The following is a 26,514-nucleotide window of genomic DNA, read 5'->3' as shown; positions in this document are numbered from 1 at the left end:
GATGACATTTAGCATTATTTGTATCCTGTTACAAAAGAAAAAGACTTAGTTTCACTGAAGCATTTGCTTTCCTTGTGTTCATTGAATGGAATATGGGAAGTACAAGTCACAACTTGTTAAATGATGGTCAGCAGAGTTAAGTTAAAATATTTTTCTGTGTGTCTAGGAAAAGTTGACATCTGAAAACATTGTATAAGTTCCAAGTCAGATGAAAACTCCAAATTCTCAATTGTGTCAGTATTGCATGAGTTAAGTCTTTCATCTTTATAATCTCAAAAAAATATATTTTTAATGTCTAAAAAATTGTTCTGATACTGAGAGAAAATATTAATCAAAATATATAATATAAAGATAAATAGTTTGATAATACTATAAAAGGTGGACATTTGTAACATCTGAACGAGAAATTCTTACTTTACCAGTTTTGCTAAAACCAAAAAAGTCAAAGACAGTTTCTCCAACACTCCAAATCTTTTTTTTTTTTTTTCTGAAATTAAATAATTTCCATGTCTACAGGACTGCAGTTTTGATGGCGAAATGATCTGGAAAAAAAACTGAAAAAAATATCGACAGCTACCTTATATGGTACTGAACATGACAGACTACGTTTGAAAGATCAACTTTGGATACATTGGAATTAGTTGTGATTTATGTGGAAGTTAGAAACATGGGAAGAATATAATGAAATTAGATTCAATGTAAAACTAACATTTAGTGGGAAATATTATTCAGCAGATCCTCATTCAGTAGATCAAAAGAATGTAAGAAATAATAGACCTAAAAAAATAACCTAGTAATAAACATTAAATGGATAAATTGGTTAGGGATAGATTATTATCTTCATTATGGATATAAAAAGATGAGTGTAATTTCAAGCTGCAGCCTTCTGTAATTTGAACTTGTAAGGGTATCAAACATCAACAAAAAGGAGGGGCTTGGGGTTGGTGCTTTGAGATTACAACTAAAACTGAATGACATTAAGCTGTTGAATAGTCTTTCAAGGGAATGATGTGGCAGCCGCTTTTTTTCCCAGTTTCAGTAAGCCCATAAAATGGTACCATTTTGTACGGTGGTACGTAAGTTGTTCTGAGGAATGTTTCCATTTCCAATGTTTGCAATTTAATAAAATGTTCTTCTTTTTCTCTAATATCTGAACCATGGACTTGTTTCCTAAAATTGGCATTTACTTTCAATAAATAAGTAAATTGCGGTGCAATAATTTAATCCCACTCATACAGATATGAAGTTAAATTTTTATTCTTTACTAACTTCAACCTTGTGTATATTAAGTACTTCCTTCATACATGTGTATTTCTCTATTTTTGCATTAAAGCAAGTAAGGAAAAATCTTGGTGTTACTGTAAAGAAAGACTTTGTAAAATTGAGACAAGGAATAAATGCTTTTATTTTCATTAGGTGTTTTAGTCTAAGCATGAAAGTACACATGCACTAGTCAGATAAAACTGTCCAGTTAAATTTTAGTTGTAGATTTTTTTTTAATATATGTTTGGTATAGAAATTTTTCTACTGAGTTTATATGCAAGAGGATTTAATGATCAGAATAAATTAAAAAACAGTACTGTTTTGTCAAATAGCAGAAGTAGACTGGGCTTGCACCATGATGTACATCTGTTGTTTGTTAGTGTATTGTGGGTTTTTTGCTATAGTGGAAAATTTGAAGTTTCCTTTAGAATATGCAAGTTTGATCACCTTTGACATCCCAAGCTGGTTATCAGAATAATCTACTCAGTGCTAGTTGAGTTACTTGACCAACACTTTGTCAACTAAAAACTTTTCCCAGCATGTTTTAAAATGAAATCAGGAATTCCACATAGAGGTATGTTTTGATATGACATTAAAAAAATGTGTTCTCATAAAGTTATGAAGAGACTAAGTCAATCTAGTGGTGGACTTGGAGCTACAACAGCTATTTGAAAGTAGTCAAAAAAAAAAAGACAAAAGAAAAAGAAAAAGCAAACTTCTTTAGAGCTAATAAAATGCCAAAGCCAAATAGATGACAGACGTCTCAGTCCGTTATTCCAAAAAGGCTTCAGTAAGGTGTCTGAACTTGCAAATGCAAAATATTTATTTGACCATGCAGATTGTTTAAGAACCATTTAACTCACCAGTTTAAGTGCACACTTTTGATTATTACTTGTGAATGTCTACCTGTCTATATCAAATCAAGCACAGGCAAAGCTGCATGCAACACTATAGGTGTCTTTTTTTACAACTGCATCAGTGTTCGTTCATAGCTGAGTGTGTTGATACAGTGCTGCGTTGACAGTGGCAAAAAGAGTAAAGATACTTACTGATCTCTAGTAGTGTATCTTCAACAAGTAATGAAAATGTTGCTAAATGACTTGATTACGGATAAGAGTATAGGAAGGTCACTCAGTTTGCCTGACAAGTCATAAAAAGGCAATTTGCCTTCTTACTGCTTTTACGAGTTCAAGCAAGTTCAAGCTTCTTGCTGTTCGAAGCAGTTTGGGAGGCACTTTGTGAGACCAAGCCAAGAACAGCTTTTCAAGCCAGGATTATTTGTTCATTTTAAGTCTCTTCGAAGGGGAGATAATGGAAAAAAAAAAAGGACCATCAGCAGAACTGAATCCGAAAGCCGAGCGAAATCGGTTGCCTGTGTACTGATCCTGGTAGCCCAGGGCGTGCGGTCCCCCCGGCGCTGCCGGGCAGCAGGGACCCTGCAGCCGGCACCGCTCGGTTTGTGTTTGTCTGCTGCCCTCTGCCGTTCAACCTGCGAATAGCAGCAGGGCTTGGGTGCATGGTTTAATTTACATACTTTCTTAAATTCTCGTTTTATTTGCAGACTACTACATGAGAAGAACTCAAAAGCTTAGCAACTGTGTGAAATACGCTATTTCCAGCATTTTCTTTACAATCAGAAATGCAGAGGGAGAGAAATTTAAGCTTTCAACTAGTTGCAAGTGGATTCAAAGATAAAAGAGGAGCCCTTTCCCATTGTCATTTTTATCTCCTTGGCTAGATGGGTGGAAGCCCAGCTGGGCTGATGATGTGTTCTGGCTCCCTGCAAGAAGGGACACCAGTCCATCGATGTGTAGGTGTGGGGCTGCTGCTGTCCTGGGGACCTTGAGGCTCACAAGGTGGACGCTGGCTGCCCGAGCAAGTAATGTCCATAGGCCTGAACTTGTAGTGCCCACAGCTCCACAATTTCCACACCATCCACTTTTCAAGGGATTTATTTATTTATTTTACGTAGATGCACCCAGTTGTTGATATTAACATTTCTGTCCATGAAAATTAATTAATTGGCATAATATAAAGATGAAAACAAACTTATAAATATTTCGACATACTGTAACTTAGTTTGGAGAAATTATGAAAAAGCAGTTGTTTAGTACTATATTCTCAGATTTTCCAGATCTAAACTGCAGAATTTTCTTTAAGGTAAGCAAAAACTCTGAACACACCAAGCATTCTCTGTAATGAGAACCAAGTTGATACATAATGAAGTTATCTTCTTCATTGTGAATCTGTCAAATTTTGTGCTCATGCCTTCATCTCTCTGTAGAAGAGAATCATGTGTTTATTTCTTAAATCAATTATAATTCCTGTTAAGGTCATATATCTTTACTGGTAAGTTCATTAAACTGATTTCAGTGGCAATTTTTTACTAAAGGCTTGGGTATGTATAGTTGAGGTGAAACAGTTGTCAACAGTAGTGCTGAATTATGTGTGTGGTCGGTGGAAATGTAAGGGCAAAACTCCAGAGCAGCTTCACTCCTAACCATGCTATAGAGCACAGACAAGTTGTTCATCACTGGCATTCACCTCCCACTCTGTTCACAGGGATAATACTTCCCTTAGTTGAAAGGGACATTGTGAAGATAAATCTGTAAAGCAACAGTTGGTGTCCAGATACTGCATGAACAGCTCATAAATACGTGAGGACCGAGGTAGTTCTAAAGGGTTGTTGACCTTTTAATAGAGCAAAGTTGGAAGTCTGTTCCAGTAGCAGCAAAGGCAGCAAGAAAAGTGCTGTAAGATGTTTAATTATCTGAAATGACCAAGAGTGTGGTGTTACAAATCTGGCAGAAAACAGAAATGACTGTATGTGATTGCTCTGGTGTGTTGGTAACAGCTTGACTCAGGAGGAAAATGTGTTACATACTTTATCACCAGCATCATTCTTTATGCAGGACCCATTCTTTAAGGATTGCTTTCTAGGTGATACCATAATTAGTGTCTAAGTTCTGGTAATTACAGTTGTGGAAGACCAAATTTTAAAATCAAAAATATCTTAACCAAGATACTTTCTCTGTTTCAGAGATCTTTAAGTCAACAGTTCACTGTAATTCTGTGCTGCATGACAACTTACATCAGATCCTACAAAGGAACTGGAGCTATTTAGAAAATAATTAAAAGAGCCAAGTTTACAGTTGATTAGCTCTCCCATTGGGAACTCTACTGTTCTACGCTGTCGTGTTTTCATGCTCCATGAATAAATCTGTCAATTATTCTTCTGTTCATTGAAAAATTTTCTTAATGTTATCTTCAATTGCTACTTTATCCCTTTGCCGTGAGAATTTTCAGATGAAAACAATGTATTTCACTGTGGAAAAAATACTCCGTTATGTCAACAAGGCTGTGGGGAGATAAAGCATTACAAAATACTGCTAAAACAAATATTATGGAATTCATCATTTTTTGTTCTCTGGTTTTTGACCATAGTATTTAATATACACCAGTTCTATTTTATATGCTGAAGTGGCTTTTTAATATAGTCACGCCTGCGTGATGCATATTCCTTATCTCAGCTCAGCACTTGCTTCAAGATAGCAAGATCCAGAACTAACATGCTTTGTGAGAAGACAAAGAATGGCCAAAAGCAATACTGATAAAATTATGTCTTTATTGCTGATCAGATGGGCAATTTCTTGTCTATGCTGAAGATGACAATGATTTAAACCATCTTCTTAACAAGGAATCTTTAGTAGCATTAAATGTACTTAAGTAATGCAGTTGATGTTTACAGAAGTGGTCAGAGAGCCCTCTTAGCTTTAAAAGAGCAATTATAAAATGTTTAACATCTTCCAGTCATTGGAAGTACAGCAGCAAAAAATAAAAGTATTAGACCTACCAGTCAATGACAGCTCTTGAACAAGAATATTCTCTATCTTAAATACCATCTTCATTCTTTGATTTTATCCCATTCCTTTCCCCATATTTGTTTTGTGTTTGTGTGTGTGTGTGTTTTTGTTAAAGTGACATGGCATTTCCAGCACTTTGCTCAGCCTGTGCCTTTTCCTTCCCTTTTCCTTCACAACTGCTCCAGACTGATCGCATAAACCCAGATGACATAGATTTAGAAAACGAACCTTGGTATAAATTCTTTTCAGAACTGGAGTTTGGACGTCCGGTAAGTGAGGACAGAATACTAATATTTAAACATTAGGAAAAATATTTTTATAATGAGGAATTTACAAATTATCAAATTCAGCAAACATATGCCACTGAAGTTAATATGATTTATTTTTTTGAGAAAAGTCAATAAAGTCATCTCATGCATATAACTATTATTTTTCAAGTGGACCATTTAACTGTCCAGAGTGGTGGCTTTAATAGCTTTAACACGGACTACATATTAGACAGATAGTAGTGTGTAAATACTTAAGAACAAGACAAATTGCATGTTAAACAGCGATGTTTACTTTTCTCCCTATCTCTTTTGCATTTGGCTGGGTTATTTTTTAACAACCTTTCAGAACAGAAAAACATGGCAGTTTGCATTAGGGATGCTAAGTTGCAAATCATGTATTGTACTTGAAGGAATGTGTCTAAATTTAAACCCATGCAGCCATATACAAATTACTTATGACAGTAGAGATTTTTTTTTTCCTTTTTTTCCCCCCTATTATATGCGTACATGCAGAATACATATTTTGTACCTGGACACAGAGATATGGGTTTACTCTGTTTTCAAGCTGGAGACCTGCTTGAACAAACAGACTTCAGTTCTACTCCAATCTTCCCAAATAGCTGGTTCCAAAAAAAGCACTTAGGCAAACAGATGCTACCTTAGTCCTACTGCAAGCATTTGCATTTAAAATTAGAAACCTGAAAAGCTCCATTTGGCTGAAACACCTAAACCTCAGAGATACCTTAGTTTTTAACTTTTGGTTACCTAGGCACTTGCAATTCTGCCAGTGTAAGTTGGATGTAAGCTCCAAAGGCTGTTTATAGATTTTATACAAGGATAAAACAGTAATGTAGTCCTTGAAGCAAGACTGAGAACTAGGTTTCCCTTCCTGCACAGTGCCTTAATGACTAGGCTGGAGATGCACCCTCCTCTTGCTTTTGCATACATCCTCTCTGGCTCTGTGGAGCTCAGAATCTTTCCTGTACACTCTAACATCTTTAGGAACAAGGATAACAAATGTCTTCATCCCAGAGGAATGTCTAACACGGTGGTTAGAGTACTTTCCAGACTGTTGGAAATTCAAAAGTTCAAATCCCCTCAGAAGAAGGAAGGAACCAATCATTCCCTCAGCCTGGTTGAGCAGTCTCACAGCTCCCCAGCATCCTGGGTAGTTTGAGGAAAAAAAAACAAAAGCACCTGCCCACAGGCAGGACATCCCAAATAGACATGGCATTTGAGCTTGAGAGTAGCAGGATTTAAAACATTGCCATTCCTATCTTTCCCTGTCAGCTAGCAATTCCATGGAGCCCCCCTCAGCGTGCTAATTACTGACACGCCGGGCTACGTGAGGAGCCTGAGCACTTGACACAGGGCCCGGAAGGGCACTCTGGGAACCAGGTATCCTCATCTCTTTTTGTAGCTACCCATGAGCCAGAATCAGGACTCCCAGCTACTTCAGTGAGAACAGAAGAGAAAGCAAACCACATACGTTCTTTTAGAACTTTTAAAAACATAACATTTTAAAAATTACCCATTGAATACCATCTGAAAATATTTTTTTTAAGTTAAGTATATCTGGGTTTAATTTGTTGTCCAGTGGTCTATAATGTATCACTTTTTCACTGATTACCTTTCATCTAGCCATTCAAGCTGTCTCATCAGTATTAAAAACTGCTAGTATTGATTCAGCCATTCCAGTTGTAAATTTTACCACCTACAGTTACTAACAATTTATTAAGATGCTTGTAATTTAAAAAATACTCTAACACATTCTTCCTTCCCTTCTACCCATATGTGTCACTGTTCGTATCTGACGTTATGAACACTTAGTTTCTAACTGTGTCACCTTCTCCACATGTTTCCTTCCTTGCTGCCATTGGTTCTACTCCATTTCATCTCTGCACTTCTGCTTTTATGATGCAGCCACCTAAAAAGCTTTTGGACTATGTTCAAGACAGTTCTTCCGGTGTTTCCAATGAGGTAAATGAATGATTCCTGTTCAGATGATTCTCTTGGGAAGAAGGGTTGGAGTGCTCACCCATTTGTGTCTTAAGTTTGTTAAAATCTAGTGTTTTCCTTCTGATAGCTATGCAATCATTATATCTTTGTCTTCATGTCTTTCCAGATCACTAGTGCATTTAGATGTTGATCTTATTATCCTAGGAACTGAGAGTCCTTATACCCAAAACTTCTCAGAGATTAACATTCAGAATTACACAACAGCCCACACATCTCTAACTCTTCAACAAATTCCCACTTCTTCGGAGTTGGGCAAGTGCATTTCTTTCAGACACAATTAATACATCAACACAGTAATATTTTTAGTTAAATATCTGACTGCAAGTTCTATATGTCAAGTGAAAGCCTTTGGGACTAAGCTACCATTTATCCCATTAAGTATTTCTGACAAAGGTTGCTAATCAGGAAATACAACAAGTAATAATCCTGTTGTAAATTTATAACTGCAGAATTGACAATCGCTGCCATTACTCCAAGTAAAATGCATCAAGATCAAGTCGTAGGCTGTCATTGCCCTACTCTGAGTGGGAGAGATTCAGGCTTTCATACCTTCTCCCCTCCCTCCGCATTTTCAGAGTATTAGGGTAAAAGTCAGTGAATCCAGTAATGACAGCTTCACTTCATATGGTGGCTTTACTTCATCCATATTCATGATTCACTCCCATCTTCTGTAGTTTCTCCAAAATTCAAATGCAAATTGTGGCCTTAAATTGTTAATTGTTTGCAATTTACTCTGGTTTCATTTTAAGCTCTATGAATCTGGAAAAAAAACTTATGGTTGAGAAATTTGCGCCCAGTTCTCCAAGACAGTAAGCTTCTAGGCCTTCACTAATGCGTTAGGGTACTGCATATATCAAAGAAGACAATTTAAAAGCCCTAGCATGATTATTTGAAATATTTTCATGTTCAGTAGGTCTTAATAAAATGGCTATTAAGTAATACTGGTTTTTTCTTTGTTTAATTTACAGAGACATTTCTCTTTTATTTTGAAACTTTTAAAATCTTTGAATTTGATAAAGCATGTTCACAAACTACAGCAAATTAAATGGGGGGGGGGGGAATATTTTAAAACAATTTGTTGAAGTATTATAACCAGCATGCAAACAAGCCTGTTTGTTGTTTACAACTTTTACGTACTTTTCCTAACTTCATTTTCAGTCACCATTAAAGCCTTGATGCATGGAAACAGCTAAAACATTGGCTTAATTGTAAATATATATCTGGGGTTTTTAGTAGAACCGGATCAAAGTATTCAACAAAGTTTGTATTTGGTAGTTTGGGGTGGTTGTCTCCAATATTTAATTATTTTTGTCAGGCAGCCTTTACCCATATAGGGCAGTGTTGAATATTCCAGAAGATCCCTAATTAGCTTTGGAGATGAGGGAGTGGAGAGAGTGTGTTTTATCAGGACATCTGGAAGTGGCTTGGAGGGATCATGGGTCAATAAATGCCCAAGAGCTGACAGTATAGCTACAAACAGTGGTACCCACTCCTGGCACTGGCAGTAAAAAACAACCGTGTCCACTGTTTGCTTTCACCTTTCCATAACGTCCCATAACAGTGCAGCTCTACCTGCGGGTAGAAGGTATAAACTCCACACAGCCTATATATCATAACGTATGCCTGTGGTAAAAATGAGTATTGTAGAATGTGCAACATACAGTATCTTTCATATAGCAAAACTTCAAGAAGGCATCAGAGAAAGGGCAAAAGGGCGAGTTACATTCAAGGCAGTGATGGAAAGCAAAAGCCGTATAGTAACCCAGAAGGCAATTTTAGCATGACACACACTTCTTGGTGTCTTAGGCTGATCACTGACACACTATTTATGGTCTGGATAATAATGGATAGAGAGGTCCTCTATGGTTTGGTTTCAGTTGTGTAGTTTATCCATTGCCTTCCATAAGAAACAATGGGGATCTACACCGCCCTTGGGATTTACATCATGGTCTGTATAGCCGTGGAGCCATTACAAGCAATGGAAAGTAATCACTGCCTCATAACATTTGGCCAGTATCATGTGACAGATGGTCTCATTCCAGGCTCTAATGGAAGGGGTTGGCACCTGCACAAGAAACCCTGCAATGACAATTCATCTGCAATGTTTATATCACCTCATGCAACAGTTCTAACAAACATCACCTGTGAGCCCACGTTTCCTTCCTCTGCTGGTACTGGACCGTGGTGGTGACTGGTTAACAAAGATGAGGTTGAGAGTTGTGTCCAGTTGTGAAATAAGACTGACATTTTTGAGAACAGGCTCAGTGTGTGTTTTATGGGTAGTGTAGGGAAGCATACAGACGTGAGGCCTTTGCTTCATTCCGTTGTGTAGAAATGGGAGAGCTGTGGTTACACTAGCTGTTGGTGTGAGCAACTCGGCTGCTGGCTTCTATGGTTTTATTGCAGACAGACCTCATAATATTAGATATTTGTCTTTAAAATCATTGAAGTTGGATAGTGATGGGAGAATTATCATGAAGTAGTTTTCAGCTTTCAGAGGATGTAAAGAAAAACTTGAAAATATGAACTGTATGAACAGTAAAGACTCAGAAATAAATACCTTCTTCTGAATATATTTTAAAAACTGAATACCATAATATTATGTTTAGACGGCATAGGTTAACAGTAATGCACTCATCAGGACCCCATACTCATTCCAAATAGTGAGAACTAAAATAGGGGTCATTTCCTAAGTGCTAATAGCAGGTTTATGGTCTGTGTGAGAGTAGCTGATGATCATTAGCACCAGTCCATAACAGAACTGACTCCAAAACACAGGCTTCTGTTTAATCTGCTTGTGGAAAGGAGGTTTGATTCTTTACTCCTTTCCTAGAGTCGATGGTACAGTTTTGTTTCACAGTACGCCTTCTCTCCAATGTTTAAGTCCATTGACTTTATGAGCTATGTTACAGTACTTAAAATTCTTCAGTCAGCAAGTATCCATTTCTATTCTTCACATTTCAATACACAGATCAGTTTTTATTTTACAGCATCATACATAGTTTATCACCTAAGAACAATGCAATGACAGATGATTTTGAGAAACTCCAAAGCTTGAAATCTGTGTTTTGCTAGAAAAATGAAACTTGTAAGAAATAACTTCATGCTTGTTTGCAGAAAGATAGATTGGTTTTAGCAAATTTAGCAAATAAAAATCAGATGCTGTAATGAAACTTGGTTGTATTCCACAGTCTTGTGTACTTTGCCATAATGGAAAAAAAAGCATATGTGGAGCACTACTGCACAGAAAGCCACCTGGGAAAGGGATACAGCATTGTATGAGTGAGGCAAATCTCCACTGATGGAAACACCTAACACTGGCAGAAGCTGGGCGCATGATCAGTAATGTTGGTAGTCTCTTTCCAATAGGCCGTTGCTGCAGCAGACCTGCCCCACTGAGAGCGCCATCCTTCTGGCATCACTGATGGATACTTCCCTGTTCTTCAAGAACATGGGATACGTCCTACTACCTCACCTTGCTCCTCTTGGTAACAGCTTAATTCTCAGTTTGTGCAAAGATCTCTCAAATTGCAAATTGCTGCTGAGTGTTGCTTGAGGACATGTTAATTTACAAAAAAATAAGGACAGTAGTAATTCCTAGCAGGTGGACACATTGCCATTGATAACACATTGCCATTCGATGCCAGTTTCTCCCTGCTACTCTAGTGCACACGCTGTGGGTTGCATGGGTGTCATTCTCTACTGTACATGAGATACAGATGAATAGAGGAGATCATGTCTCCTCTCATCTGTCTGGAGCTTGTATTGGATGAGCTTTAAATGACTGCATGACAAATAGCCCTTTTTTTTTAGGATAGCACTAAAGTAATTTTTGGAGCTTCTATTTCTAGCTCTCCTCTTTCATCCAAAGCATAAGTCACTGGAGCAGAGTTCTATGAGCATCAGTTTCCACAACCTGAAAATGCATGATACAGAGCAGTAGTGGAAGGATGAGGATGAGAAAAGGAGGAAATCTATTCTTTTAATTTCCCATTTTATTGTAAAACAAAATATTTGTCATGCAGAACAATGTAGTGCATTACAATAGAATCATATTTTGGTTTTGGAATCAGTTTCAGGGGTTTTGGGCTAATTGAGCTCTGACAGGAACAATTTTACAGTATCCATCAGATAAGAACAGCAGCAGCAGCAGAGAAATTGCCTCAGCTTTGCCTCAGTCGTGGTGAGAGACTTTAAAATCTCACAAAGACGCATCGCTTCTAGAGCACGACTCTTAGCGAGAGGTAATTCCAGAGTCTTGCATTGCTTCTGTTCTGAAGAGATGCAAAGATTAGCAAGTTTAACCACACAAATTACTAAAAGAATTAAGTTGTATAATCATCTTGGTTTCATGATTTAGTCCAGTAGTCTATTTCATTTCAAAATGAATTGGAAGAAAACAGAGAAGTAGTTATAACCAAAACCTTGAGTTTCCTTTTTCCCTAGACATGTGCTTACTTTGAGATTTCCCCCTCAATGAAATGCACATGAGAGTTTGTGGAATGAAAATGTTGAGATCACCAGGAAGCCTTGAAAGAGGCCAGAAACTAAATTCCTGCAATTAGAAGCCAGTTCCTATGCCTTCTCTTGGTGAAACATCCAAGTTGCCATAACCCTGTTTACATGTTACAAACCAATGTTGCTTTTAAAATTTGTTGCCTTCAAAATTTCTGTTGAAATCAAGAGGAACAAGAGCTGTGCACAAACACAGCTAATAAGCTACAGCTCATGTTCATAGCGCTTAAACTCACAGAAATCCATGTTCGAGCTAGTTCTGCCACAGTCTTTTACAAGTTAAGCCAAGTATGACTTGAGAGAAGTATCCGGAACCTAGTTCTGCCATTTCTACTGATCAAGTTTGTTACTATTTTTTGCAGTGATTGTGTTCTTTATGGATCACTTGTCCCAGATTTGTAATCTCACTGGAGGAGGGAGTCTACCTTTGTATTTATACAGCAAGTTATTCTGATCCAAACTGGAGCTTATGAACATACAGTATTTACCAGTGAGAATAACAGTAGTAATAAGTAGTAACAGAGAAGAAATACTTGAATACTTGTCCACAAAGCAAATAAATTTCTGTTTAGAAAAAATAAACACTTTGAAACCCTATGCAGAGATCACATTAAATAAGTTATAGAGGACTTATTTTTTCTCCAGAAAGTAACTTTAAAGTCTTTGAACTATAAACATCTTTCAACTGTTTACATTCCAGCTGCCATTCTTACCAAAAGCCTGGAAGTTTTTTGTCACTTGATTTTTAATGTGATTTAAATTAAACTACAGTTAAAAATTAATGAGAAAATCAGAATTGTCTTAGCTCAAGTGTTAGATAACATTTGATCCGTATTATATCATATTTGTGTTCTTCTCGCTGCCTCACAGTATAACAAATTTCAGTACAATCCTGAAATCATAACTTCAATTAGTGTCCTGATAGGATCACTTATGTGGTGCAGGGCTTACATAACGAAGCCTACTGAGAAATGAGCTCTAACTAAACAATTGTATTGTCTTTATAGTACTGTGAAAGTAGTTGAAACAGTTACTGTAGAATGTCAGTTAGGGTATACATGAAATCTGTTCCCAAATATTCTTAGACTACAGGTGCCTTCTAGAAGGATATGTAAGTAGGAGTTTACAAATGTGGGTGAAGTCCTATTAATGAACTTGCAATTCAAATCACTGGGAAAAAAAAGAATACCTGACAAAAAAAGCACTTACACAGGCCATGAGTGCTATCAATTTTGCAGTCCTTCTATACAGAGAGAAGCCTGTAAAGATTTTTTCCATACAGATAAAAAGTCTAGAAGGTTTCTAGAGAGAGAGAAAAATAGTTCCTGGAGCTTACGAAGCTCTATGATCGTTCTATTTCCAGTCCATCAGGTTAGCTCTGAAATGACATGCCAGAAGTTAAAACAAGTTGAACCTTTGAACCACACCGCTTTGTACCCATGAAAAATAACTCAGGGACCATGCAGTTCTTTCTAGATTCATACCTAGCTACCAGAATTGTAGTATTACCTAATTCTGACTGCAGACTTGAAATGTATGAAATTATCGATTTATAATTAGTAGTCATTTAAGGTTGACTTTGTATTAATAATAAAATTATGGAGCAGTACTCCATTCCATCTTCCAGGGTTTGTGCAGTAGCTAATTCTGTAACTCCATAAGCGACAACTAATGTTCTGTGACGAGAGCTGTTCTTACCAGGAATATAAGGTGGTCAACAACAAACATCATGGGATTTACAAAAATTTCTGGCTGAATTTATTATGGGATTCTAGGAAGTAATTGGGAAGGAGGAAAAGCTCTGCAGACCTCAGTTGTGCATGAAGGAATTATTTTCATCGTTTTATAGTAAAAGGTTTTTTTAGCTGTTCTGCATCTGTTTTCGAAAAGGGAATAGAGAAGCATGACTTTATTACTGAAGTAGAATATGAAATGAAATCTAGTGATTTTTAAAAACTGAATAACTGTTCTCATTAAATATTGCAGTATCTATGCTGGAGTGCCCAGGATGTTAATGATCATAGTCTGGTTTTTATAGGATTTGTCACAGAGTAATAATCATAATCAAGTATGATTAGCAGAAATTGTCACTCTGTTTTCAAATACAGACATGTAACAGATTTGTATATTTATTTTCACAGACTTCCTTATACCATCACTATTCAACAGACAAAGGCCTGGACAGGCCCTCTAGGTAAGAAATAGAATATATGATTTCAGCAGACAGAGGTTATACAGCCTGAGAGTTTTCTTTGTCACCTCAAGCCACCAGATGTTGCAAAGAGACAGATTTTAACATTCATCTTGTGAGCTACTGGCAAAATAGAGATGTGTGGAGAGGATGTTCATATTTTGATATTGAAGTGTAAATCTTACTTTTGTTTTACAAAGATGTACTGTTTCCATTCAAAATAAGTCATGCTGTATTCTGGGTCTTTCCACTAAACATCGCTGAGCTTCTGTCTCAACTGTGGCAATCTATCATTTACCCTTACTGCCTAGGTCTAGAAACCAATAATATAATCATGAGCTTACTTTTTAAATTCCTGACTTCTGATCTCGGAATTAGGCTGCTGCTAATACTGCTTATTTCTGTAGTTCTGCAAGTACCACGAGTGACTACAGGAAACGAAGGAAGTCAGAACCTGCCGTAAGTCATCAGCGGGTGCACAGCGATCAGAATGCCAACAGGCCCAGCCCGGGCTGTACAGATATGCAAGGCCCATATAACACCCTTAGAAAGCCTTTAACTAGCTCGTCTCCTTCTTCTCCGTCAAGAGCAAAAGGTAAGAGGGAGCATATAACCCTAACGATTCTGTGATGTCTTAGACACGGTCAGTTGTCAGGACCTAATTTAATCAAGCAAACACCCATGTCTGATTTTTGATTTTGTATTTAGTACAGCATATACAATCTAATCAGCTTCTTTTTCCAAGTAACTCATCATTCCATTACTGTTCTCAATGTCTCTCCAGAAAAGAGAATTGAGTCAGTTGTTGGTTTGGGTTTGGGGTTTTGGGTGGGTTTTTTTAGCAAGAAAAATGGTTTCCAGTAAAACATACAATGGAATTAATATACAGAGTAATACTGTATAGAATGTGTCTCCTTCTGTTTAAGTTATTATTATTAATTTAATTGCTGTATTTTGTAGCTATGCTTTTTAATCAGCCTATAGCTGTACTAGGGACTGTATAAACCTTTGTAAAAGTTAATTGCCACTGAAAAGAATGTAATATGCCGGCTGCAACAGAATACATCATACAAAGAAAAGCATATGAATATGTCTTAAAACTTGCTGAAAACTCAGGCTTTGTTATGGAAGTCAAGCTAAAGGTTTTTGTTTCTTCTGTGTGCTGGTTAGGCTCAGTAAACTGATACATCTTCCTTTACACCGGCATAGCAGTTCCTCAGCCACCTGCTCTGCCCTCCATAAGCTGTAAAAAACACCAGTCCCTTCAGTGCTATCACACAGGGAACGAGCAGGGTGCTTATGCTACCTATGAACTGGAATAAATTTCCCTTTTGATCTTATACAAAGATTTATGTTTATCTTAATTATCTTAGAATACGCAATTGCTGTGAACTCTCTGAGCATTATTGAGCTCAAAAATTCTGAACAGCTTCTTTTAGAATGCACAGGTGGAAAAGTCAATATTTGACTGAGGTCTAGATTTGTTGTTTGGCTTCATCTTTAAATCTTCTGCAGTTTTTATTGTCTGTTGTCCTGCTTCGAACACAATATTAATGTTTGTGCTCTTACATTTCTTTGGCAGGGTGGGTGCAGAGGGGGTAACATCTCCATAATTCATAAGGAAATCTTTTTTATGTTCAAATTATCATGAGTACATTTTTACAGCTGGAAAACAACTTAGTTATTAGCTCTGCTGCCCCAGGCTGTAGCAACCTATGTACTGACTTAAGTTGATAGATGCATTAATTGCTGTCTCTTTTCTGGTCTTTCTAATACTTACTGATGTTAATTCCAACTTTCTGAATCTTTTAATTTCTGGCAATGTCTCTTTTTTACCATGCTGCTCTATGGATTATAAAGGTGGGGATATTAGCAAAGTATATCCATCCCTTTTAAGTTATTCAGCGCACAACCACAACACCTCAAATGAATTAGATTACTGTAGCACTTACAGACAACATTTAGCTGTTCCAAATGATTCAAGAAGGGCAGTCAGCTACAAGAACGGCTGGCAAATGACTCGTCAAAATGCAGAAGTCTGGAGCAGCACAGAAGAAACGACTTCTCCAAAGAGAAAATCTCGTAGCTATGATGATCTGTTAACAGATGATCGTGATAGCTTTCCTGATGCACAGGCCAAGTCTGAAAGCATGGGCTCTCTGTTATGTGAGGAGGACTCCAAAGAAGTCTGCTCAATGAACTGGGCCTCCCCTTATGTTGAGGGCCGTGGTAGTAGTAGGTCAAGAGTTCGTCACAGATCTGCACATGATGCCCCAGGTTTCCTAAAAATGTACAAAAAGATGCACCGCATCAATCGCAAGGACTTGATGAATTCTGAGGTGATTTGTTCTGTGAAGTCCAGAATTCTGCAGTATGAAAAAGAACAGCACAAAGGTATTCTTCAAGGCTGGAGAGAGTCTTCTACTGAAGAGGTGCCCAGAGACATGGTGCCAACCAGAATATCTGAATTTGAAAAATTAATTCAGAAGTCAAAGTCAATGCCGAACCTAGGTGATGAAATGTTGTCAACTGTTACGCTAGAGCCTCCTAAAAATGGTTTATGTCCAAAGAGGCGGTTTTCAATTGAATCCTTGCTGGAAGAAGAAAATCAAGGCAGACATCCCTCTCAGGTACAACGGAGCTACAAGTCTAAAACCCTGGTGCCAATTCATATTGAAGTGACCAGTGATGAGCCACAACGATCGCATATGGATTTTTCCGACAGTGATCAAGATGGAGTGGTTTCTGACCTCAGTGACTTTATCCAGATAGAGGGTTCATCCTTTTGTAGTGAAAGTGACTTTGACCACTTTTCCTTCACATCATCTGAAAGCTTTTATGGATCAGGCCATCACCACCACCACCACCACCACCACCACCGGCATCTCATCAGCTCCTGCAAAGGTCGATGCCCAGCATCCTACACCCGCTTCACCACCATGCTAAAACATGAAAGGGCTAAACAAGAAACCACTGAAGATCCAAGGAGACAGGAAGCAGAATCTGGCCTCTCTAAGATAGCATTCCTAGTCAGTCCAGTGCCTTTCCGGAGGAAAAAAAGTGCAGCTCCTAAAAAACAAACTGAAAAGAAAAAATGTAAGTCGTCTGTATTTGAGGCACTAGATTCTGCACTTAAAGACATCTGTGACCAAATTAAAGCTGAAAAAAGAAGGGGAAGCTTGCCAGACAACAGTATATTACACAGACTTATTACTGAGCTGCTTCCAGACATTCCAGAAAGGAATTCATCTCTTAAAGCTCTGAAAAAGAGTCCCACGCACCAGCCTTTTCATCCGCTGCCTCAAGATGGTGCTATCCATTGCCCACTGTACCAGAATGATTGTGGAAGATTACCTCTTAGTGCCTCTTTTCCAGACATGGACGCAGCTAACAACAATGATAGTGCGCTGTGTTTCCAAGGTGGATTAACTTTCTTCCTCTGTCCCTGTGATTTACTTATCCAACCTTACTCCCTGTATTTCCTACCCTTTCTCATTCCATTTTTATTTGTGTTGTCTGTAAGAAGCTTTCATCCCACAAAATTCTTAATGAAGAATGTCATTATTGTGTAGGTGATGAGGATAGATACATTTGCTGTCTATTCACAAAATACAGTAATCTGGACAACTAGACTAACAGTGTATTTCAGCTAATAGATTATTAGTGCTATCAATTACAATGGTGTTATTAAATTAAGCAATGTGGGGTTTTTTTCCCCAAGAAAAAGACCTTACAGAAAGTGAATGTATGCATCATAAGATGCTGGTCAAACAGAAAATAATATGCAGATAGCCCTTCCTTTATTATTAAAAAAAAAAAAAGAAATCTGCATCTAAAACATGTTGTACTGTATAGTTTTGTTACATTAAAAATGCTGTTAATTCTGCCAGTATCATAGAAAGTTGATTCTGTTTTCTTATGAAAATGCACTAATTCTGCTGCTTTATGTTACTTTTTGTGAATAGACCCTAAGGTCATTTTAGGAAGTTTCCATTTCCACTGTTCAAACAATACAATTTCCAATTTCTGTGGCAGCAAAACTAGTTCTTCTCATAGAATTTTAATATACCTATGAAGTTTTGAGAAATTTCCTATCCTCTCAGAAGGGAATTTATCAATAATCAAAACTTGAATGAAATTGTCAGGGTGAGTATAACTTTTTAAAAAGTCTGTCTTGACAGTGATCTGGTTTTAAAGTTACTACTTCGAGTTGTTCATTGCTCTGCCTCTCTTTTTCTCAAAAAATTGCTTGAGCTTACAATGTTTTTAAAACTTAACGTTGCAGTATTAAAAGAAGCGAACTAGAGTTATAGCATGAGTGCACAAAGGTGTATCCCAGATTATTTAGATTAATTCATTTGTCAAGGCTGTAATTTATTTCTCTTTTTAAATGGTAACATTTCTGTGCTAAATGATTCTGCTTCTAGACATACAGTCCTCTGTGACAGAGCATCTTAGAGAATTTAATGATATTACAAAGCTGTTGAAATCACAAGTAGATGTAAGAGAGAATCTTTAATATATTAATTATGCAATATTTAATCAAACCCATCTTACTTATCTTTAATCTCACATCTTTTTCTGTAACTTTTGCAAGTGCCACACTAGTAAAAATATGTTTCAAGAGAAATCAGAATTGAACCTTCTCTTCTTAACTAGTTAAAATAGACATATTGAGAACAGAGAATTTGGTAAAAACCAGTTATAAAATGCAGCTTAGAATTGAATTCGTCATATTTGAGGCCTGATCATCATTAACCCTAGCAGGCAGTATGACGCAATGAGACTGAAGTTGTTGGAAATTGCACTGGTCACATATCGCAGTTGCTAAATGAGAATTTTCCAGTTCTTGAAAATAAGGAAATAAACAGTGCAGAGTAAACATGGATTTCTAATAGCTTCTACAGCTATAAAGGAGCCTGGCATGAGGAAAGTGGCATACTCTCTCAACATTGATATCCCTAAAGTAGCGTGGAGAATGACAGCAGAATATTCCCTTGATTTCCATCAGCATCAGTCATGGCTGAGCTCTACTTCTAATGAAGTTTTTGATGTTTTGTTGGATGTGTGTGTGTCTCTTACAGCCACCATCCACACAGAGACCTCAAGACCATAGCAAAAACCACTGAAAACTACCAATACTGACTGCATAAGGAGCTGTACAGAAATAAAGGAACTTGTTCTTCCTAGAGCTTCTGTGGTTTTGTTCCTTCCTCCCCATATCCTTCTCTTTCTGCTAAAGAAAAAAAAATAATAGATGTGTTTGGAGACATTATATCTTCAGCTTTATGCAGTGAGCATAGATCCTCATTCACAGACACATGCCATATCAGGAAGGCTGTCTAGATCTGGAACTGTGATATACTTGTCGGTGATGACGTGCTTGCAACCAGTGACATAAATAATACAGTTAAAATATCTTTTTTTGCTTCCACTGTTTTTATCAATAACCTCCAAGTTTTTTTAGCTTAGCCAACAGCCCACTGGGGAGACCATTTACATCTTTCTTCTTTAAGACCCCAACATAATTCAATGCTTTTTGTTTTCCACTTTTATTTCTTTAGAAATTTATGAGCTTAGTAAAAACAGGCTGTGTGAATGAAGTCAACGTAAGACAAACATCAGTCAAATGTCTCCACTAGCAGGTATCACTGTGGCAGCAGGAGACTGAAATAGTAAATCTCAGAAGTCAAGAGGCAGCTCATTTCATCCTTTGGTCTGAAATAATTCCATTATATTTTAATTTCACATTGGCAACTTGTAGAGCTATAAATAGTGTAAGATTTTTATTTTATTTTTATTAAAATATGAAAATATGTATTCATCATCCCATAATATACCATCCTGTAAGAAACATTGGTAAACTGTTTTAGAAGAAAAACTGCCACATAGATTGGTGAGTAATGATTTGTTCTTCATCTCTTAAAACAGAGTTGTTTTTATGAAATAACATCCTTTTAAATTCCCTTGTGCTGCCTAGCAAGTGCCCCTGGTAAAGTAGAAATGCATCTTAGATCACTTAGGAGGAAACAATTTTTCTTCACAATTTTCTTTCTGAAGCATGCTTTAATCGTGTTTTGTGCATGTAATTACATGTTTATATTGTTGACATTCGAAAACAATTTCTTAAAACCTGATGATGTCCCAGTACTGCTGTCATGTCGTCCACTTAGTCTAGTAGGGGTGCACCCCTTTGTGCAGTGAGGCATAATTTTGCCCTCGTGATCCTATATCATATATTCTTCTGCTGTGGATCAGAGGATGCTTTTGCCTTTGGTTGAGAGTCAGTATCTTTTTTTTTTCTTCAAAGGTGCATTTTAGTCATCATATCATGTGCTTTTCTTTCAATTAAAAGTAAAATAATAGATTTCAATATCTCTTCACCCTCCTAAATGAAACCAAGCAGCATCACAGATTTGAATTATTTTGTTTAATTTACTATAGTTTGACATAATTTCTGTTTTCAGTAGACCAGGAGTCTCCTGGAAGCTATTCTGCTTTCACTGATGTGGGACGATGTACTCCAAGGGAGAGAAGAGGAACTACAGACAAAGAGGTAGTGAAACAACAATAAATAATGTAGCAATATCCATATGGCAAATAGGTAACAGATCTGAGAGAAGATTTGTGTTGGTTTTAAGACACTGTAATGATACAGACCAAAGGAACAGTTACTTATCATCATAGCATCGGATGGGACAGCATCCTTCTTTTTCATTAAGGAGATTGGTACTTCAAGAAATTAAAATATTATCACGCTTTGTAAGATAAGATAACTTACTAGTTATTGATAGGCTCTGTCAAAGTTGACCAGAGTGGGTGTTTGGAACACAGAAAAATAGCAGATATGACTGGGGAAAGGCTCTTTTGAGAACCAGAGTGTTACACAAAGAAACTGCATCAATAGTTTCAAAACTGATACAAAGAACATCTGTGTTTCACCATTATTTTTGTTTAGAAAAAGCAAAAACACTGCTATTAGTGTATTAGACAAAACCACTTATTCTAAAAGCAATTTCTAATTTCTGTAATGGTTGGTGGTTGTAATTATATACTGATTGCCTATTTTAATTCTTTGGAAGAGGAAACAGAAGGAGGCATACAACCTTTAAGGTAATACAAAGTATTACTGAAAAGTATACACCAAAAAAAAATTGAGTATATAATTCAGTATCTTAAGAATATTTCTAGGTTTAGAACTGTAAATGCTCTCCAAACAGGCTTCAGGTATTTTGTTCAATCATGAAGTAAGTACATTTATATTAACCAACATCTACAGACCATAGATTGTTAACATTTTCCATTGATTTTTATTAAAATAGTGCACAAAATAATGGCAGCATTAAAGAGTGCTGTATTCTAATTGCTAATATTTAAGTTTTTGTTCTGAGATACCTGCCTTGTTAAATGGTGATAGAGGCTGGAACTGGTTACAGGATCTGAATTGAGATCCCCTGACATGGTTATATTGCTGCCATTTGATTAAGAGTCTGGTTTCAAAAAAAGGACTGCTCATTACAAAACAAAGGTTTAAAAGTTCCAAGAGCCATATTATGTGTTACTTTTAAAGAATTCTGTGACATAGAAAGTCATCTTTCAATTTGAAAATCTGTAAAATACTTCCGCTACAAGCCATTCTTAAGGTTGCTGTAATTCAAAAAGATGAAAGAAGAAAGGCTTCTCTATTTACAGTATGTTGTGTGCATTTCGAAGTATCTTGTATTTAATCAGCTCTACTGTTCTTTTAATATTCTCCCCCTTCTTCTATTATTTGCTTTAGTAGTTACATCACCACCTGTACCAAAATCAGGAAAGAGTGAAAAGTGCTTAGATACAGTAGATGATATGATTATCCCCTCCCATCTAAAAGACTATTTTTAACAACAGAAAAATGCTTTTAAATTTAGGCCATCTTATTTGAGGAGACCTATAATGGAAAATTGTATTAGTATTACAAAATTCAAGTTGACAGGATCCCTGTAATAACTTTGGGGACTTTTTTATTATAGCAAAAACTGTGCTCTAAGTATGCTAAATTTTCTAGCCTTTAGGTGACAAGAAGCTAGAGAACCCAGTCAAGAACATCTGGCCTGGAAGAAAGTTAAAATGCAAAACAAAGTGTCCTTTTTTATTCATCTTATTAAAATATGCATACTCTTGCGTCATTACAAATAATATCTCTCAGAAATAGCGTAATCAGCTCATTCTAGTCACTAGTATAGCCTAGGTAGAGATTTTTTTTAATGTAGCAATCTGCACAAGTACTTGCAGAGAAAGACTAAATCACTTTACGAAATATCCTCACGGAATACTGCTAATCACTTCTCGCAGCTTCCTCTGAAGTGTCTGACGCTGGTTATCCGTCAGAGGCAGGCACTAGATGAGTGAGGCCTTTGGGTCGGAGCCCAGTTCATGTTTTCAGCACAGCTTTGAAAACAGTGAAAGTCCAGGTGTCAGCCATGCAGGTTAGGAGTGGTAGGGATGTTTTAGAGGTTTTGTTTTTGAAACGATCTTGAGCTTACAGATACTTGGTGATAGAACTTTATAAATATATGAAAGGAATTATATGACATGATTGCCTGTCAGCAAGAGATTACCCAGGAGACCACTTCCAGTCCTACTTTTCTCAGACTTTCTTAAAACTATGAATGTGATTATAGAAATTTAAAACATTCCCAACCTTTTCCAGCTGTCAAAGTATTTTTCCTTTATATGTAGATATGGATATATATAAAATCTGATGCAGTTTGTGCAGTTGAAATTAGCCTAAAGATAAAAAGTTTAACAGAAGAGTCCCTTGAAGTATTAGAGAATATTAAGCATGTGAATTTCCATTCTACCTAGAGACATAGTTGCTTACAAGTCACATTGGCATTTAGTTAACTTTTTTTTACTTTAGTGGTTCTCTTAAACATAAAATTGCAGAGTAGTGTGTATTAAAATTTAGCTGCTATTTCTATTTTTAAACCACTAAGTCCCAAACACCTAACTGCCTTAAAAAAGAAAGCTGTGTATTTAATTGCTTATTACTACAAAAACCACTGTAAGGCACACATCCTCTTCTTTTTGGGATCTTGATCACCTTTCTAAAAGCTGAAACGTTTGCTTTATAGTAATACTACCTCAATGTATTAATCACTTTGCCTGCTTTTCAGAAACTGCCAGCTAGAGCTGTATATGACTTTAAAGCTCAGACTTCTAAGTAAGTACTAGACTTTTGTTCATTTAAGAATTCATTATTCAAGAAAACCCCTTCTAGCACTTGTGGCAGCTAACTGCTGTTCTGGCCAGTTTCAAAAGCAAATGCCGTGGAAGCAGACGACCCTGCTGCTGTGACAGTAGTCTGCAAACTGTGTGAGAAGTTATTTTGGAACAAAAATGTCTCAAATTATTATATTCTCCATTGTATTTGTTTGAACACATGAATGGCTGTGTATTTTCAGCCTTCTAGAGCATGGGTCCTGAGGGTCATCCACTGAACACTCTGGTTTTTGTTAATTGTATTTAGGTTACAGAAGGTACACTGCTTAAAATCCTGTTATAGAGAGCATGGTTATCAAAATTCTGTATAATGCTTCAGCATCTTCTTGTCTGTCTTAACAGACACAGACTCTCTGCAGGATGTGACATGTCCCATACCAACACAAAACACAGTGGTCTGTAAAACAAAATCAGGAAACGCTGTTCTAGGCTATGAGAGAGTCAAAATAGAGTGTCTGTATTTCATTCCTGCTGTTGTTCTGATGATCCAGGGCATTTCAACTATCTTTAGATATGGCCAGTCACTGCCACTAGAATTATATTAGTTGTGTCTGGCAGAAAACTCATAATTTGAATTGTCAGAACAGCAGATTAGCTCTTGAAAAAACAAATGGATAATATAGCAAGGAACTCCCAGACTAGGATCTGAAAAATGTTCTTAGTAGTTTGACATGCCTGAGGGATGGGATACCATCCAAAGGGACCTGGACAAGCTCGAGAAGTAGGCCCATGCTATAAGAGACCTTGGCGGCCTTCCAGTACTTAAAGGGGGCTTATAAGAAAAATGGGGACAAACTCTTTAGCAGGGCCTGTTACAATAGGACAAGGAGTAATGGTTTTAAATTAAAAGATGGTACATTTAGACTAGATAAAAGGAGGAAATTTTTTACAGTGAAGGTGGTGAAACACAGGAACAGGTTGCCCAGAGAGGTGGTGGATGCCCCATCCCTGGAAACGTTCAAGGCCAGATTGGAGAGGGCTCTGAGCAACCTGATCTGGTTGGAGATGTCCCTGCTCCTTGCAGGGGGGCTGGACTAGATGACCTTTAAAGGTCCTTCCCAATCCAAACTACTCTATGATTCTGTGATTTGGATAATTCCCTTTTCTTGGTATCCAACATTAAGCATATCACAGGCCCTGAGTATCAGAAATGGTAAGAACATAGTCCTGTGTTCTTCATGCTTCTGAACAGCTGCCTTGAAAGAAAACTGTATAGAGCAGAAGCACGCTAAGCCGTGCTACCACAAAAAAAAAGGCAATAACAGGCCATAGAGACCTGTGATATAGTCTATAGTTTTCCCTACTGATTTCATAAAGAACACAATACCCCCAGATGCCTCTCATAAAAGCAACATCTAAACAGGTGATCTGAAAGGCATCATACTTGCGTGCAGACCCTATACGAAGTGCTCTGGTAGTAACTAGCAATACCTCCTGGGAATCACAGTGTAAAACAGGCCTATATAGCTTACAGATAATACCTGGGATTCGTAAATGTGACTAATTTTATTTTATATGGTATCATCAACTGGTAAACATACCATAGCTGTGACACTTTTTCTTCAACTGTTTGGTTTCTACATTCTGTTTCAGTTCTGAGCTGTAAAGATCTCAAACTATGCAGACAGAGGAGTTAAATGTAAAGCTGTAAACATCTGATCTAAATAAATTTGTTACAGAGAGCTGTCCTTTAAGAAAGGAGATACTGTCTACATCCTCAGGAAAATTGATCAAAACTGGTATGAGGGTGAGCACCATGGAAGAGTTGGAATATTTCCAATTTCGTATGTCGAGGTTTGTTCTCTGTTTTAATTCCTTGAATTAGTTTGGGTAATAGGTCCACAGACTGCATGGGAATGATGAAAATCTGTGGTTATTTTTCTTTTTCCTTAGAAACTTTCACCCCCAGAAAAAGCACAGCCTGCCAGGCCACCTCCCCCTGCACAGATTGGAGAGATTGGAGAAGCTATTGCCAAATATAATTTCAATGCAGACACAAATGTGGAGTTATCACTTAGAAAGGTACCATTTAGAACTGTCTTTATCAAAATGCCATTGTAACGTCTACTACTATGCAGAATTAATGTATAGGTAAACACTGGGGCTTTATACAGTCTGCATTCAGTATTTGCTGTGCACAAAGCAATGCAATGGTAGGAAACTACTCACATAATAGCTTATTGGCTTGCAGTCTTTCATGGCTACCTGCAAATAGTTTAAATAAAGTGTGCATTGTAAACTGGATTGTGGTAGATTAGCACATGGAAACTTCCACTTACTGCCCACCTCGATTTCTGTTTTTCAATTCAGTTGTCCATTCCCTTTTTTAAAATAATTATTTGTTGCTGTCACAATTATCATGGTAAGGTTTTTAATATAGAAGAAATAGAAAAATACAGAAAATAGAAAAATAGAGGGGAAAAAAGGCTCAGATATATTTGTGAATGTGCAACCAGTTCTTGCAAATATTTCATTCAATAAGTCTGCTTTTTCTAACATTCTCTTATGTTTCTATGCACATTATAGTGGTTATACCTTATTGTACCTGAGCAAAATAAATGTTTAATTTCTGAGGTTTGTCAGAGACTGGAATATTACCACTGTAGAGAAACTTTATTATTGCAGATATTATATACTTAGTTGTAAGTAGTGTATACTTTTTATGCACTGGAAAGTTCTGCTTCTAACTTTTTTTTTTTAATAATTAGCATTCATAAAAGTTATTCCGTGGTTTGTTGTTGTTTTTTTTTTTAAGTAAGGGTAAGAATACAGTTTTTTTTATGCTGACCTAGACCGTAATCCAGCATCACTGAAGATAATGGGTGTTTTCCCACTCATTTGAGATTGGTAAATGTGAAAGAAAACTAAAAACAATCGGGTATAGTAATTTAGAGAGCCAAGGATTGGGGGTAGTTTGATGATTTCTTTCTTTTTAAAATTCTCTTTTGTTCTTATTATGGTGGTCATAATCTTGACAACCCAGTTTTGGTTTGTTTTTAAAAGTTAACTTGCACTGGCTTTCTTTTGTTCCATGCCACTAAAGATGATTTTAGGGTACTCCACAAATGAATTAGAGAAACAAAATTACAGAAACTCGAGAATGCAAAAACTAATAGGGAAGGATTTGTTACAA

At 36.8% G+C, this 26,514-nt stretch overlaps 1 protein-coding gene across 7 annotated transcripts in view; it reads left to right on the top strand.

The window, feature by feature from the left end:
* Positions 1–26,514, top strand: part of SORBS2 (sorbin and SH3 domain containing 2) — a 163,275-nt gene that overhangs the window by 117,843 nt on the left and 18,918 nt on the right. For 5 of the 7 annotated variants that reach the window (XM_086746244.1, XM_086746245.1, XM_086746247.1 and 2 more), the window contains 7 exons: positions 14,071–14,123; positions 14,528–14,715; positions 15,981–17,540; positions 20,591–20,676; positions 23,276–23,322; positions 25,061–25,175; positions 25,275–25,403. In XM_086746244.1, the coding sequence (XP_086602370.1) occupies positions 14,071–14,123; positions 14,528–14,715; positions 15,981–17,540; positions 20,591–20,676; positions 23,276–23,322; positions 25,061–25,175; positions 25,275–25,403 (2,178 nt within the window). Of the gene's footprint in view, positions 1–5,311; positions 5,396–7,318; positions 7,376–14,070; positions 14,124–14,527; positions 14,716–15,980; positions 17,541–20,590; positions 20,677–23,275; positions 23,323–25,060; positions 25,176–25,274; positions 25,404–26,514 lie in introns of all 7 variants that reach the window. The other 2 variants (XM_086746249.1, XM_010130690.2) reach the window with 2 other exon arrangements.

This window comes from Chlamydotis macqueenii, chromosome 4 (assembly GCF_036417535.1).
Source record: "Chlamydotis macqueenii isolate bChlMac1 chromosome 4, bChlMac1.mat, whole genome shotgun sequence".
Taxonomy (NCBI): Eukaryota; Metazoa; Chordata; class Aves; order Otidiformes; family Otididae; genus Chlamydotis; species Chlamydotis macqueenii.
Note: the sequence above shows the minus strand (reverse complement) of the source record. Positions and strands in the feature narration are given on the sequence as shown.